Here is a 17,435-nt window from a genome sequence, read left to right on the forward strand (position 1 = left end):
GCTCTAGGGAGGAATCTAGTCCTTGCCTTTTCCGGCTTTAGAGGCTGTCCACATTGCTTGATCCATGGCCCCTTTCCAGCAATGGCAATACTCCAGTCTCTGCTCCCTTGTCTCCTCTCCTCTTCTAATTCTGACTCTCCCGTGTTATCTCTTACAAGAACCCTTGTAATTACTTTGGGCCCAACTGGATAATCTGGGATAATCCCGCTATCTCAAAATCCTTAATCTCATCTGAAAGTCTCTTTTGCCATGTAAAGTGGCACACTGACAGGTTCCGGAGAATAGGAATGTAGACTTCTTTGGAGGGCCATTATCCAGCCTACCACACTATGAAATGCTGGAAAAGTCACTACTAATTCTCTTCCCCTTTTGGGGCGGAAATGCTCTTGTTTGTAGCACGTGGAAAAGCTGAGTAAAAGTCAGGCAAATCATACGTGAACCTTAGTCAACTTCCCTAAACAAATAACTCAAGGAAAAGTGAACTTGAACTATTTAAGCGCTACCTATAAGATTGAAGGTTAGGAAAGGAATTTAAGAGTCTGTTTTGTGTTGTTTTATGTAACCTTGTAATTTAATTTAACACAATGCAAGCGATGATTGTATTTGCCTGCTGTGGCTATGCAAACTTGGAGAAGGGAAGTAACAGCCAAGAAAAATAGTGGTTCAGTCTCAAAATTCAAAAAATTTGATTTTGTTTCTTCTCCCCCACATAAAGTGAGTTCAGCCTTCAAGTAAGACAAGAAGCCCATTTATCATGGTTATTTTGCACTTAAATGATCCCCATTGATAGCTTATTTGCATTTATTCTGCTCTGTATTAACGCTTAGCTTAGCGCTACATTCACGCCTTCTTAACTGTAGAGGAAGCAGAGACATTTATTCTCTTTGAATTCATGGTAAGTTGGCAGAGTGTCCTGTTTACTAATACATAGTTACAACCAGAAATCGCATTTCTCCCCATTTTGTAGATGCGGCAGCTGAGGCCAGAGAGGTCAGTTAGGCCCCAGGGCATGAAGGTCTGGTTGAGTCCAGTACCTTTGCCCACTGTGCCGATGCTGCTGCTTTGCATACAGCACTTTTTTATTAGGAAAATGCTCTTTCTCATAATTCTATTATTGAAACATCTTTGGTCTTTGAATTTCCCTTTTAACATTCAGCACTTCCACTAATTAATTTCCTGCATTTGGGGAAGGAAAAATTTCTGCCTTCGAAACTCTGATCTACTTTTAAATAGGCCTATACTGGGGCGCCTGGGTGGCTCAGTCGTTAAGCGTCTGCCTTCCGCTCAGGTCATGGTCCCAGGGTCCTGGGATCGAGTCCCGCGCCGGACTCCCTTGCTCGGCGGGAAGCCTGCTTCCCCCTCTCCCACTCCCCCTGCTTGTGTTCCGTCTCTCGCTGTGTCTCTCTTTGTCAAATAAATAAAACCTTTAAAAAAAATAGGCCTATACTTGGATTTTGGCTTGTGGAATTTATCTCGATCAGTGCTTTCATCCCCGCTTGCTTATTTCCGGTGTGCTAGATCAGACTGGATACCCCTGCCGCTCTTCTTTCAGCTTACGTGCTAAGGGTGGATTTCAAATACATTGAGAAGACTGGGAAGGGGTCATTTTGTCTCTGAAAGGATAAATTGGGTGACTCTCATCATAGTGCCCTCTCCATTCTAGTTGGCTCAGGGATAATTTATACAAAACTGTGTGGAGCCTCCATCCATTCAGCGGATGCCCTGGGACACTACTCCTGTTGAAATTAACCCGATTTTATAAATAAAATTCCAAAATAAGCTCGGAACATTCCACAAGTTGTCTCTGGCAAAAATCCAAATAGTGTTTAAAGTTAGAAAAAGTCCAGAATAAAAGAGATCTCATGATGACCCAAGGTGGCTCTACCCAATTCTATTTTAAAACATTCAAATATACTGAGGACTTGTTTTCCTCAGTCTCAGAAAATCTTCTGAGTTCTGTGGTCAGCAAGACAAACTTGATCTGAATTTTTTTTTCTCATGCTGAAGCACTTTATTATTCATAGACTATTCATCATCATCATCATCATCATCACAACTATAAGTTGTATTTTCATGGCACATTAATAGTTTCTAATACATTTTCCCTTAATGAGTCTCATTATCTCCAGTCCTCTTCTGCTTGTTCCACTCTCCAGAAACTTCTTTCTCCTTGGCTTCTCCAATGCCATCTAGGGACAGTAGCCACTGGTATCTTTTCTTCATGGCCAAGGTGGAAGGAGTATGAAAGAAGCAGTAACTACTGACATAGAAAGCATTGACTGACAAAGAAAATCGAATAATTTTTAGCATTTCACACAGTGGAAGAATGTATTTATTTTACATGTCATAATGTGGAATATTGTTATTCATGATGTAGAATATGTGGAAATATACTACTTTACTCTGTCATTCCCTTATACTGAGGTCTTTAGGGTTCCAGTTTTTAACTATTATAAATAATACGTGATAAACATCTAGGTACATAAAGCATCTTCTTCCATAAGATTATTTTTGAAGGATAGATGTTCAGAAGTAGGATAACTGTATCAAACATTTGTAGTTGTTGAATATGTGTTGCAAATTGCTTACCGTTTAGACTCCTATAACTTGTAGAAATATAGAGGATATTTTGGCTCAATTTAACCATCTTTTTCAAGACCCGAGTCACTATATTGTAGAAGGGGAAGTGTCATAAAGTGACATAAAGTGATGTATCCCAGGTGAATCAGTAGCAACATCCCAACTTCTACTCCTCTACAGAGTAAAATGCTTCACTTTTGCTCTTAATATCTGTTACCATCTTGGAGTGTTATCTGAAATGGTAGTAAACAGAAAATTTTAATAAAATTTTAAAATTTTAATAAGAAAGTAAAAGTGGATATAAATTACATCAAAATTACGCATACAAGGGAGCCTGGGTGGCTCTGTCGGTTAAGCGTCCGACTCTTGATTTCAGCTCAGGTCATGATCTCAGGGTCCTGAGGTTGAGCCCCACGTTAGGCTCTGTGCTCAGTGGGGAGTCTGCTTGAAGATTTTTCCCTCTCCCTCTGCCCCTCCCTGCCACACACATGCTCTCTCTCTAAAATAAATAAATAAACCTTTAAGAAAAAATTTTCTCTCCGTCTCCCTGTGCGCCTCCCCCTTCAAAAAAAGAAATATCAAATCATTAAAACAATTTAAAAAAATTATCCATACATATTAGGATGTCTATTGCAAGGAGAGGAAAAAAGAAAATAGATGCTGTATTTGGTGATCGGATTATGGGCAACATCGTTTATATGCTGCCTTAAACCTCACTCAGTATGTTTTTACAGCAGGAAGAAATTTACATCAGTGTGTATCAAGTGACAACTTATAAAGTTTGGAACTGAGTTCGTCTGACAGTGCTTCTTCTTCTTTTTTTTTTTTTAAAGATTTTATTTATTTATTTGAGAGAGAGAATGAGAGACAGAGAGCATGAGAGGGAGGAGGGTCAGAGGGAGAAGCAGACTCCCCGCTGAGCAGGGAGCCCGATGCGGGACTCGATCCCGGGACTCCAGGATCATGACCTGAGCCGAAGGCAGTCGCTTAACCAACTGAGCCACCCAGGCGCCCTGACAGTGCTTCTTCTGTGTATTACTTAGAGATTTCCAGGTTATTGGCACCAGGGGAACAGTGCTATTGCCAGACCACCTAAGGAGCTGGTTATAGAGTGTCATTTTACTCTTCTGAGCTAAAATTATTATGTGGGCCTTCCTATACCAGCTGTCCCCACCTACACACCTAGCCTTGCCTTTGCTAGGATAGATTTACCCTTCACAGATTAGTTTTAGTATATCCTCCTTTTGGAGTTATTTTTGGAACCTAATTCTGGGTGTTTTCTGTAGTCAGAGCATGCTATCTGCCATTGCTTGCAGCTAGCTAGTCGGTTTACGTGGTATTTTCCATTCTCTAAGCTTATTGGAAGAAAGGACTTTTGTTGTTTGTCTCTGAATCTTCAGCATCTAACATTGTTTCTAGCACTTAGAAGATCCTCAATTTAGAACTTTCTAAAGAGCATTCCCCACAAGGCTGATATGAACATCTGTTTGGTAGGTGTCTCCCTATTATGGAATGGATACAGCAGATTACCAAAGCTTGATGACACTATATATTCAAATTGCATTTATTTGTTGTTTAAGTTATATGCATCAAATTCCTGTTATGATCTAGACTTTTTAAATGCTAGCTAAATGATAGTGAATGATATAAAAACCCTGCCTGCAAGTGGCTGATGTTCCAGAAGGGTCACTAGACAGGAGTGTATATTACTATTCTGCCTGGACCTCACACTTCCTTTCTTCCAGTCCACTTCCACACACCCTCAGCAAGCCAGCTTTGCAGCTCATCCTCCCTCCAAAGTCTCCACCCTTAGGATCCTTAACTCTGAGTTTGTGTTTCCTGACCACAAGGTCAAATCCCCCCATCTCCTCATTGTTTCTAAATATTCAGTTCACCTTATCGCTTACTACAGTTCCTCTATCTTTCAGGCCACCTACTCTGTCCCTCTCCCTGCTGAGCCTGGACCTCAGGGGCAGCCCTTTCAATTGCTCTCAACACTGCTTCAGAGTCTCTTACTGCCTTAACATTCCCCAAACCTTGGTCACCCTCGGTCAGTTTTATTATCCTCTAGGAGTCTATAATCTTTGTTTTATTTTTTTTAATTTATTTTCTTTGGTTGAAGTGAAATTGACATACGATATCATGTTAGTTTCAGGCGTACATCATACTAATTCAATATTTTTGTACGTTATGAAATGATCCCCATCATAGGTCTAGTTACCATCTGTCACCATACAGAATTATTATTGTATTATTGACTCTATTTCTTATGCTGTACCTTACATCCCCATGACTTACTTATTTTATAACTGGAATTTTGTACTTCCTAAATCTCTTCATCTATTTCACTGATACCTTCAACCCCTCCCTACCTCTGGTAACCAACAGTTTATTTTCTGTATATATGAGTCTGTTTCTGTTTTGTGTGTTTATTTTATTTTTTTGATTTCATCTTTAAATGAAGTCATACAATATTTGTCTTTCTCTGTCTGACTTATTTCCCTTAGCATAATACCCTCTGGGTCCACCCATGTTGTCATGAATGGCAAGATTTCGTTCTTTTTTATAGCTGAGTGATATCCATTGTATATATATGCCACATCTTCTTTATTCATTCTTCTATTGATGAATACTTAATTTGCTTCCATATCTTGGCTATTGTAAATAATGCTGCAGTGAACACAGGGGTGCATATATCTCTTCAAATTGTCTTCAGGTAACTACCCAGAAGTGGGAATCCTAGATCATATGATGGTTCTATTTTTTTTTTTTTAAGTAGAGCTTAAAAAAAGTAGAGCTCCAGCATGGAGCTCAACGTAGGGCCTGAACTCACGACCCTGAGATCAAGACCTAAGGTGAGATCAAGAGTGGATGCTTACTTGACTGAGCCACCCAGGTACCCCAGTAGCTCTATTTTTAATTTTGTAAGGAACCTCCATACTCTCTTCCGTAGTGGCTACACCAATTTATATTCCCACCAACAGTGCACAGGGTTCCTTTTATAAGCTTTTTAAATTACATTATAGAACCATACTGAAAAAGAAGACTCTAGATTCATTCTTTTTATTTCTAGCAGATCTATAACATTAAGAAATTCCCCTCCTCCTCCCCTTACGTGCCTCCTCTGCTCTCCTCCCCTGACTGTTCCCCTAAAAAATGCATTCTTCAAAACCTTTGATTTCAATAATATAAATAAAATCAAGATACAAAGTTGCACATGCAATGTTATTTCTATTTTGTGGAATTCTCACAGGTATATGAACTGAAGAACAACTGAAAGTAAATACATTAAAAATCTTTGTCGAGGGGGGCGCCTGGGTGGCTCAGTCGTTAAGCATCTGCCTTCGGCTCAGGTTATGATCCCAGGGTCCTGGGATCGAGCCCCACATCAGGCTCCTTGCTCGTTGGGGAGCCTGCTTCTCCCTCTCCCACTCTCCCTGCTTGTGTTCCCTCTCTCGCTGTCTCTCTCTCTGTCAAATAAATAAATAATATCTTAAAAAAAAAAAAATCTTTGTCAAGGGGGGCGCCTGGGTGGCTCAGTCGTTAAGCGTCTGCCTTTGGCTCAGGTCATGATCCCAGGGTCCTGGGCTACAGTCGTACCACACTGGGCTCCTTGCTCAGCAGGGAGTCTGCTTCTCCCTCTGCCTGCTTGTCCCCCTGCTCATGCACTCTCTCTCTCTCGAATAAATAAATAAAATCTTTAAGAAAAAATCTTTGTCAATGTTACCTTTAAGTGGTAGCGTTTTTTATTACTTTTCTGTATACATTTTTCTCCTTTCCAAAATTTTCTAGAAGGAGCATGTCATTCTTTTTAAATCATTAAAAATAGATGCAATAAAGAAAGGAAACAGTAAAAGATTATGTGAATAAAAGGTAGGTAGAAACAGGAAAAAAATATCTATCTCTTGATGCTTGGTCTAGGGCTCCGAAATGGACTGTGCCAACTGCCTTGGCATACCACAGTGCCTTGTGAATAGTGGTTGTTAGTGAAGACTGAGGACTACAGAATGCATTGCCAGGACCAAAAGTCAAAAGCACAAGCTAAGTTTGAGAAGTGGGTGGAGAGACCATATACCATCCCCCGGTGATGTGACTGAATTTGAAGCAGATTATTTTTCACGTCTCTTTTGAAAGAGTGATTATCAGTGTCTTAGCTGATTCAGGGCATAGGGAAGAGAATTTATTAGATATTTGGGCATCCGATCACCTCATGGGGCAAAGTGAGAAAAAGAATTACTTGAACTTCCTTTACCTTTTTGTGGCATTAAGTGGTTTGTTTCTCTGAACCTTGATGGATAAGAGCAAGAAACATAATGTTCATTCCTTTTAGGCCGAAGACTTAGTACAAGAGCAAAGAAGGTGATGAAACATGGATCAGTTGTCGCAGATGCACAATGATGCTTGTAGCTCTCGGTAGCCGTTGAGGACTTAGTGGCGCTTCGGAAAACTGTCTGCCAGAGTTCCATTTGGCCGTGGTCACTCGCAGTGGGTAGAGTCTGTTGAGTGAAGGCTGTAATTGCAGCCTGTACTGGAGAGGAGTGGAGGTTGCTGTACCAGGGCCAAGTCGGCATGCAGAGGGACACTCACGAGGGATGCTCTCTCTGTTCTGAGGGGGCTTTGCCAATTAAGCATCCTAGCTTGCAGAGGTTATAATGATAGGTCTTGAGGTGAGAAAAAATTACCATCTCCCTGTATTTGTGCTCTGCATCTGTGCCTTCTACCCTATTTGCGTGCAAATATGTTTTTGCAGCTCTGGTGCTGAAAGGGGGTGGGCTTTGGTAACATTGGGAACATAGACGATACACTCAATGTCTCTGTTGGCAAGAGAAAAAGAAGATCTGAGAAGTCTCAGAGCTTGTTCACTATGGGCCTGTCCCGTTTTGATTGTGTCTGTCCCATCACTTCTTCTGCCTTTTAGTTTCTTCCCTTTGTCTGTTAGGGATGGTGGCAAGGGTTAGCACAGAAGACGTTCGGGGAAGGTATGAACATTTAGAGAGATTTGGGTAAAGGTAGGGAAGTATAAAATGATGGATGACTCACTTTTCAGGATAGGACCTATAAAAAAACTCATACTAGCCACTTCCCTTTTAGGATTTTAATTCATTTGTCACAGGGCATCTATTACACTAGTATTCAAATACTCAAGTGTGAGCTGTGTCCAGCCGGGATGGACATCTCAAAAAACAAGTTTGTGTCTGGATTTGAGTCTAAATCCAATCTTGACAGAGCATCACTGTCCACCCTCCCTCTCCGCTCAGGTTCTCAGGGGTCACTTCCCTGCAGTCAAGCCAGGTACAGAGGAAGCTTCCGGTAAAGGTGTAGGTAGAAATAAGACATATTGGAAAGAGTAAAGGTTTGGAGTCAAGTGCCGTTTTCAAGTTCAGGCTTGACACCAGCTAGTGTATGATCTTGGGCAAGTCACTTCATCCTCCTAGGCCCCTTGTTTCCTCATCTGTGATACAGGATTTTGTGAAGACTGAATGAGGTGCTGCCTGGAAAGCACTGGGCATTTAATGAATTCTGGTGACGGCATTGGTGGTGGGTGGTGGTGGTTGTCCACAGTAATGATGGACATTTAATGCAAGATTGGTGCTGAGGGCAATTCCACTGGAAGAGAACACGCTGAACTGTGAAGGCAGGCACAGGCAGTCCAGAGATGGTCACCTGTAGACGTCTCTGTTCCTAAGCTGCCACTGCTCGTGAAACCCTATCATTTAAAAGTTCTCAGAGCCAGAACTTCACACATTAGAGAAAGTAGGCCACAGTTCTTCTCCTTCCAACCCTTTTCTATTTGCAAGTGTTCAATGTGGATACAAATAAAAAATATAAAAAATTGGGGCGCCTGGGTAGCTCAGTCGTTAAGCGTCTGCCTTCGGCTCAGGTCATGGTCCCAGGGTCCTGGGATCGAGCCCCGCATCGGGCTCCCTGCTCGGCGGGAAGCCTGCTTCTCCCTCTCCCACTCCCCCTGCTTGTGTTCCCTCTCTCTCTGTGTCTCTCTCTGTCAAATAAATAAATAAAATCTTTAAAAAATATGTATATAAAAAATTGACTCTGAACATCAGAAAGGTTTCTTTGGACCAGAATTTAGTTACTTATGTCAAATGCGCTTTAAGAACATAGGAATTAGGGGTGCCTGAGTGGCTCAGTCAGTTAAGCATCTGCCTTCAGCTCAGGTCATGATCCCAGGGTCCTGGGATCAAGCCCCACATCGGGCTCCCTGCTCAGCGGGGAGCCTGCTTCTCCCTCTCCCCCCGCCGGCCCCCCTGCTCGTGCTTTCTCTCACTCTCTCTCAAATAAATAAATGAAATCTTTTTTTAAAAAAAAGAATATAAGAATTAGAATGGAATGTGTGTTTGGTTCAGTGTCTAGTGCTGAGCAAACTTCAACAACCTTCCTGTCACACCACATAATCCCCACTGTTTGAGGAAGTCAGACTGAACCTAATCTCTTACACTGTTTATCTTTTTTTGAGGGCTTCATTGAAGGGCAGTGTAAATTGGATCAAAATACATTCTCTTTTTTAAAAAATAAAAATTAAACTGTTAGGGGTGCTTGGGTGGCTCAGTCGGTTAAGTGTCCAACTCTTGATCTCAGCTTAGGTCTTGATCTTGGGGTCATGAGTTCAAGCCCTGAATTGGGCTCCATGCTAGGTGTGGAGCCTAGTTAAAAAAAAAAAATTAACCTTTTAGTATAAAATAGTAAAAAAAGAAAAAAGGCAGATATTCACATGTATTTTCTACTATCCTAAACCTCCATCCTTATCTCTTGTGCAGATCCTCTTCTAGTCCGTATCTAGAGGCATTTTTACTATGGTACAAATCTTAGTCCTCTTCCTTCTTTGCTTGACATTTTAAATCGTTTTTGGGGGTTCCAAGTAGTTAGACAAAGCTAATGTGTTGAACAGGGAAATGCAAATGAAGAACCAGTTTGCACCCTTGACTTCCCTTAATACTCCTACCTAAGGGTTAGAGCTTAGAGAAGGAAGGTTTGAGGAGAGGGAAAGGTAAAAACATTGCCTGGGGTGGGGGGCAGGTCCTGGGGGCAGTTTGTGCTTACTCAGGTGGACAAAATTAATTGGTATCTCATTTATGTTCTGAAATCCCTGTTTTAAATCTCATTATTCTTACAATTATCTCTTTGAATGCCATCTGCCTTCCCCAGTAGACTCTGAGCACCTTGATGATGGAGTATATTTCTTTTTCATCTTTATGTTTCCAGGGCTTGCCATATAAGCCACTTCTCAATAAATGTTTATGAAAAGGAATGGAAAAAAACCTAAGAACGTCAATCATGGCCCAGGTTTTTGCTCTAAGTACTGCTATAGCAGATTGTTTTTTCCCCTCCTGAGTTTTTGTTTATGACCCAAAAAACTCTATAAAAATAAATCTGAAAGATAGAAAAATGCCTCCAAGAGATGGCCTTTGTCCACAGGCTTACAGATCTTAAGCAAGAGTGGTGGTAAGTGATGAAGGAGGGGCCCAAACTGTGTGGCGCTCCAACAACCTAAGTGGATGTGACTGCCCTGGGGAGAGGACCTGAAAATAACTGTCCCTTTGGGAGTTTGCACACTCATCAGGGAAGAAATATCCCTCGGTTAAAAATTTTAATAAGTGAAACCAAGGAGAAGAAAGTACTGGGGACTAGGCAGACATCAGCTCCTCAGACATGGTTTGGGGGGTGACTTTGGTCCTGGGATACCACCATCTCATACTGTTTAAAGATTTGTTGCACAACCTGCTTTGTAATGTAAAGTTGTGTGGTTGCCATCTTGCCATTGCTCGTGAATAATACAGTCCGATAACATGATCCATTCTTCTCAGTCCACAAATTAAACAGACCAAAATACAAGGCAATAACACCAAATGTGTAGTTTGCAAAGGAAGGCCAATGGGTGCCCTATAGAAACTCTCTCTCTGAAGGCTCCATCATAGTGTTGCCCTTTGGTAAGAAAGGAGGACCCACGTTTCTACCCCCTCCCCACAATGTTAGGAGAGAATAGACAAGTGGCACCACTCTGCTGCTTACATTTTGGAAAGGAGCTATGTCAGGGTGGCCATTTTCGAGCAAAGCAAAATTGAGTGCTTGGATATTCCTGACATAATTGAAACTGCTATAGTTCAGAAATTACTGGAAAAAAAATCATCAGAGCACAATCTGACAGCAACAGAGTAGCAGAGTGTAGCAGATGGCTTTGGGAAAGTCAATTATTTTCTGATTAGTCTCAACCTAATCACCCTGGAAAACTGTAGGAAAAACTAGTAATATGGAATATTGAATGTTGATGTGCTGTTTGAGTCCAATGTCTTCTTAGCTACTTATCAGCAAATCAAGAGAGCATGGGCAAGATACCATGCAGCAATAAATGGGCGAACAGCTTGTGGGTGGGTTGTACTTGGAAAATGCTTGGTTCTTCAAATTAAGCAAGAGAGTGACTTGGCAAAATTTAGAATTTACCATCCTATATTACCGCTTCACAAAGCCATGGGCATGTGTGTGTGGGGCCTAGCTAGCTTGGAGTCTGTCTCTAGTATACGTCAGTTCTCTTTGCACTTTGGTTTATCAGATGTTGTCACAAATTGAAATCCCCTAGACATATACCCTGTGTTTCTTCACTATGAGCCCCTTCCCTGGGGGAGCATCAGATTCCTTCCCAACCTTTTGGAACAGATGATGAGCCCCACTCTTGGGCAATAAGGGAGGGAACTTGAGCTGTTAATAGAGTTAAAGTGATTTTTAAAAATCTCCTGAGACTGTAAGTATGTCCATTAACTCAGTACCCATCCAAAGTGACCTCTCTATCCTTCCACTTATTGATTCACAATGGGCAGACAGCTAGCTCAGAGTGGGTGTGGGTGGGCTGGAGAAGATGAAGTATCTCATGGGGCCTGTATGCTCTGCGTTGTTGTAACCTGCTCCTGATCTATAATGTGGAATCTTCAGAGCAAAGAGGATTGATTGAGATCATGTCTGGAAAGTTCCCCAGATCCTTGGAAATTGTTAAAATGAGTTTTATAGTTAAGCATCTATTGGAATAGAATTGCATAATTACTGCGAGGGACCTTAGAAAAATCTGTGCATTTCTTTTACAAATATTTGAGGAAACTGAAGCGCAAGAGGTAAAAGTGATTTATGAACCAATTTTAGTAGTTTATCATCATAGATTAGTGAATTGCATGCTGAAGCAATCAGGTTACTCAAGACTGTGAGTTTTTTTCCTTTTATTTGAGTGTGGTTGACACACAATGTTACATTAGTTTCAGGTATATAACAGTGATCCCGCAAGTTTAGGTATTGTCATCATTCTATGTTCATCACAAGTGTAGCTACTCTCTGTCACCATACATTGCTATTATAATATCATTGACTATATTCCCTGTGCTGTACCTTTTCTCCTCCTGACTTATTCATTCTATAGCTGGAAGCCTGTGTCTGCCACTCCTTTTCACCCATTTTTCCCAACCCCTACCCCCTGGCAACCATCAGTTTTTTCTCTGTATTTGTAGGTCTGATTCTGCATTTTGTTTCTCTATTCATTTGGGTTTTTTTTTTTTTAATTGCACATATGAGTGAAATCATATGGTATTTGTCTTTCTCAGTCAGTCTTATTTCACTTAACAGAATATCCTCTAGGTCCATCCCTGTTGTCTCAAATGGCATGACCTCATCCTTTTATGGCTGCATAATATTCCATTGTGTATATATACCACATATTCCTTATCCATTCTCAAAACTATGCATTAAAGCAGAAATGAAATTCTGTCTGCACTTGATCTATACCACGGTGACAGTCTCAGAGACCTACACGGAGCCAGGCGGGTATCATAAGTGAGTGTGCAAGTTAGGACTACAAAGATAGGGAGGATAAGGACTGTGACAAACTGGAGATCATGTGTTTGTTCTGTTGAAAGGCAGCAGGTTATCCCCCTAGGTGGGAAGGCAGGCCCAGTGTTGCTAGACCCATTCATTTTCTAAGAGAAGTTAGAAGTAGGTCATCCTTGTGCCGACCAAATGAAAACATGTTGGCTAGGCTGAATTTGGCCTAGGGAGTGACCATGTTGCTGATGGCAGATGCACAGTTACCTACCTAAGTCTGCAGGCTGAGGAAAAAAGAATCCATTCAGTGGCTGAATAGCAGCAGCTAAGTGTAAGTTTTCTCCCCACAGATCTTTCAACACATTGCTCTGGCTGATGGCTTCAACATCCTAACCCTACTTTAGCTCAACAGAGGGGGATTCGTAAGCGCTACCATCATCTCTTTAATTGTTCTACTCTCAGGGAACATTTTTAATGGGAAGTAGAGAAGCGAAAGAGGCAGATGACCTGGAAGAACCACAAGCTGTTGATCTGCTTTCGAATAATAAAAACCACCAGGTGGTGTGTGTAGTCCAATGTGCCTTGCCTGGTAGTTTGATGTCCATCTGGAACTTAACAAAGTGAAGATTCATGCCAGCATCCAGGCCTGAGGCCCAGAAGGAAGAACAACAATTTCTAAACAAATGCAAGTCTCTCTTCCGCCTCCCTGTGAATGTGTTCTGGCTTTTAAAAAGAGAAGCCCTCTAAATCTCTGGCTACAGAATTCTTTTTGGAACGACTAACTGGGTATACCCAAGAGGTTTTTTTTTTTAAGATTTTTATTTATTTATTTGACAGAGAGAGAGACAGCAAGAGCAGGAACACAAGCAGGGGGAGTGGGAGAGGGAGAAGCAGGCCTTCCGCCGAGCAGGGAGCCCGACGCGGGACTCGATCCCAGGACCCTGGGATCATGACCTGAGCCGAAGGCAGACGCTCAGCGACTGAGCCACCCAGGCGCCCGGTGTACCCAAGAGTTTAAGGAATAAACTAAATGTTGAAAGCATCTCTCTGTAGGATTATTGCATTCGGCTCTCTGTTTCTGCCTTCCCCACCCAGTCCGTTGTCAAAACAGTAGCCAGCCCTTTTAAAACATTCATCACTCAGTTCATCTCTCCTTTTGACTCACAAGATTCTACTGGCTAAATTCTTCTCAATGGCCTGAAAGGCCTTATATGCTATGACCCCTACATAGCCTTCCCATTACTTCCTTGACCTTACCTCCTACTACTTCCTCACTATGTGCTCACTCTCTCTGCCCAGACATACTGGCCTCCTTTCTGCTCCCAAACACTCTGGCATGCTCCCTCCTGTGAGCCTTTGTATTTGATGTTCTCTGCTTAGAAGACTCTTTCCCCAAATACCCCCATGACTATCCTATTGCTTCTCAGAGAAACATTGCCTACTGAAAATTGCAATCCCTTCCTCTTCCCTGTACCTCCAGCACTCCCTCTCCCCATTCCCTACTTCAATGTTTTATAGTACTTGTCCCCAGTCACTCTACACAGTTTACTTATTTGTTTCCCCTTTTTGTAAGTTCCACGAGTGCAGGCATTTCCGTCTGTTTTATTCACTGCTATATTCATGGTGCTTAAAACAGTGCCTAAAAACATAGTAGGTGCTTAACAAGTATTTGTTGAATACGTTTTGAGAAAAATTTTCCCTTCTTTGCTACGGATGGTGACTTTCACTGTGCTAGACAAACACACCTCTTGCTACCGAACCGTGGTATTTTTAACATTACCATTAACAGACTTTATCTGGTTTCCAATTTTTCTTTTTTTTTTTTTTTAAGATTTTATTTATTTATTTGAGAGAGAATGAGATAGAGAGAGAGAGCATGAGAGTGGGGAGAGTCAGAGGGAGAAACAGACGTTCTGCTGAGCAGGGAGCCCGATCCGGGACTCCGGGATCATGACCTGAGCCGAAGGCAGTCGCTTAACCAACTGAGCCACCCAGGCGCCTCTGGTTTCCAAGGGGCCAAGTTTTCTGAGTCAGCTCTGCTTCCTACACATATCTTGAGCTTTTTTGCTTATCTCCATCTCCACTGTATTTTATCTTAGTTAAAACCATCACAACTTCTTGCTTTTCCCATCCATTTCTATTCCCTCCACACTGGCCCACTCAGCAGCCAGAATCATCTATTTAAAATCTAAATCTGGTCATTGACCATTCACTCCCTCATTTAAAATCCTTCCATGGTTTCCCACTGCCCTTCACATAAAACTCAATCTCCTTACCCCATCACACAAGGTCCTGCATGGTCGGGTGACAACACTGGTCTTCTCTGTTCTTCTAACAGATTGACTTCCTCCCCGACTTGGGGTCTTTGCTGTTGCCTCATGATGGAATTGTTTGTTCCGTGGCTATCTTTACAAACAGTATTGTTTGTTCAGTACTTATTGAGGATGGGAACCCTTCCTGTGGCATTTGTCTTTGTATCTCCAACACTTAACACTGCCCTTGATATATAGTAGGAGCTTAATGAATACTTGTGGAGAAATAAAACAGAACATAGGTGTCTTACTGCCCCAGGGATGGGGGGACCATGTGGGGAGGCATCTGGTTAATTAACAATATGTTTTCTTTCCACAGAGATTATTTTGCAGAGGATGAAGGGGAGATGGTACCTAGAACAAGTCATGCGGCAGGTAAGGAGGCCGTGGGCCTTACCTTGATAAATTCTTGAGTGCTTGCTGATCATAATTCCCATAAATTATGGCCCCTTTAAAGTCATCATGGCAATAGTCTCTGAATTTCCAGACTTGCACATACCACTGTAGCATATAATTTCCCACCTTCCCAGCACAGTGCAGTAAATCATAATTGAAATACTTATGTGAACTCTTCATGCTTTTGACGATTCTGTAATTGCAAGGTTTAAGGCACTTGTAAAAAGATTAAGATAGATTCTGCCACTCAAACGAAATCTCTACTCATATACCATTAAAATGTACAATAGTAGTGTCAGCCTCATAAGTGAGATTAAGTGAGAGAAGCTCTTAGTACAGAGTTTATCGAGGAATAAGCACCCGGTAAATATTATTATTATTAATGTATTCATAATAATATCATATCATTACTGAACTAACATTAGCCAGGGAGCTACCTGAATTATGAAACCAAAGTGAAGATAGTTCTCTTTTGGGGAGCATTTTTCATAAAAACGTTCAATCACGTAAGGGTTCTACTTACTTTGCTAAGTGATTTGCCTTTTTCATACCAGCCTTGAAGCACAGATGGTTCATATGCACAACATGGAAAAAGGTTTTAATTTGAATGTGTTGAGGATTTCAGAGTCACTTAAAATTAGCATTTGTAACTGTGTATGCTAAGTATACAAATTCCAAGGGTCTGCCATACTTATTTTGAACATCAAGATCCTCCATTTTGAGGTAAAGATCAAAGGGCTAGGGCAAAAATGGAAGGGTAGGGATGATACCTACTACAGGCAAGATATTAGGTTGAGTACTTTCATTTTTTATTTCCTTTAATTCACACAGAAGCTCTGTGAGGTAAGTATTGCTATTCCCATTTTTACTGAGGCAATGAGGCTCAGCCAAATTAAGAGATTTGCCTTGGGGACACCTGGGTGGCTCAGTCGGTTAAGCCTCTGCCTTCAGCTCAGGTCATGATCCTGGGGTCCTGGGATTGAACCCCCCCATCCCCTGCTCAGCAGGGAGCCTGCTTCTTTCTCCCTCTCCTCCCTACTGTGCTCTCTCACTATCTCTGTCTCTCTGTCTCTCTCTCAAAAAAAGAAATAAAATCTTTAAAAAAAAAAGAGATTTGCCTAAATTCCCACAATTTGCAAGTGGTCAGGATTCATATCCAAGCTTCAAAGGCTCGTTTCCTTCTATCACATCCCACTAATCTAACTATAATGTATTGTTCTGTTTCATCAAATCGCCTTCCATTCAATAGCCTATTTAATTTTGCCTAAATGTGGGAGAAATAATTCTTTCCAATTTCTGTTTAGTAAAGCATTTGCATTTACTTAGAAGTAATCAGAATATCAACAGAACAGGTGCAACATTACTATAATTATTATTAATTTGCAATCACAGAGTGGTATACAATTAACAGAACAACAATTATTTCGTACAAGCTGAATGAAAGACAACTGAATATGGAAAAAATACCACCTCTATCCATAACTAATTTGTGCTGTGCACCAATAAAACTGGCTTTAAATTTCTGTTCTAATTTAAACCCCTATCTTCTACCAGGCAAGGTTCGTGGCTTTTGAAAATATACTATTAAGGACAGGGCTATCAAAAGACATGCCTGATACTGTGTTAATTTTACACAAATGAAGACACTGTACAGTGTGCAGTTTAAAAACAAATCATACGGCCTTACATTTCAACGTTTTTTTCTTTAAAACCAGTGGCGTAATGAGGAGTTAAATACTTTTAGACAAGAAAAATAAAAGCTACATTGGAATCATCCTATTTCTCATGACTATTTTCTTCTTCGTCATATTTTATCTTCTGCATTTTCCCCCTTACCATCATCTTCCTGATTGATCCTTTTTGTCTTCCTCCTCTTTTTCTTTCTTTTCTTAGCAGAGACAAAAGTCTGAGTTGATGGCAGTATCTGGAGACTTCTTCTTGTGCTCATTCTGGCAAGTTTGCAGAAAGAAAAGGAAGGAGGGAGGGAGGGATATTTGCTCCCATCCCATGGCTTGCCTTTTCATTATTAATGGTTTCCTTTGTGAGTCGAAGCTTTTTAGTTTGATGTAGCCCCACTTGTTTATTTTTGCTCTTGGTGCCCGCGCATATATGGTCAATTGATTTTTGACAAAGGAGACCAGAATGTACAAGGAAGGAAGGAAAGAGGAAAGAAAAAAAAAGGAAGGGATGGAAAAAGCATAGGATGACATTTTGCCCCTTAGCTCCTTTGTTCCTAAGTGTATGTCGAGTTAATTTTTCCTCAGTGAGGCACAGAGTGACCCAGAGCCCCTTTTGCTCTTACTTATACTGATGCTGTCTATGGAGCTCAGTGGA

General features: G+C 41.3%; 1 protein-coding gene across 1 annotated transcript in view; it reads left to right on the plus strand.

The window, feature by feature from the left end:
• The window catches only part of PDE4DIP (phosphodiesterase 4D interacting protein), a 197,250-nt gene that overhangs the window by 31,433 nt on the left and 148,382 nt on the right, over nt 1–17,435 (plus strand). The window contains exon 2 of the mRNA XM_081817111.1: nt 15,025–15,080. Coding sequence (XP_081673237.1) covers nt 15,025–15,080 — 56 coding nt within the window. The remainder of the gene's footprint in view (nt 1–15,024; nt 15,081–17,435) is intronic.

The sequence above is a fragment of the Leptonychotes weddellii genome, chromosome 4, assembly GCF_054177405.1.
Source record: "Leptonychotes weddellii isolate Sample4059 chromosome 4, ASM5417740v2, whole genome shotgun sequence".
Classification (NCBI taxonomy): domain Eukaryota; kingdom Metazoa; phylum Chordata; class Mammalia; order Carnivora; family Phocidae; genus Leptonychotes; species Leptonychotes weddellii.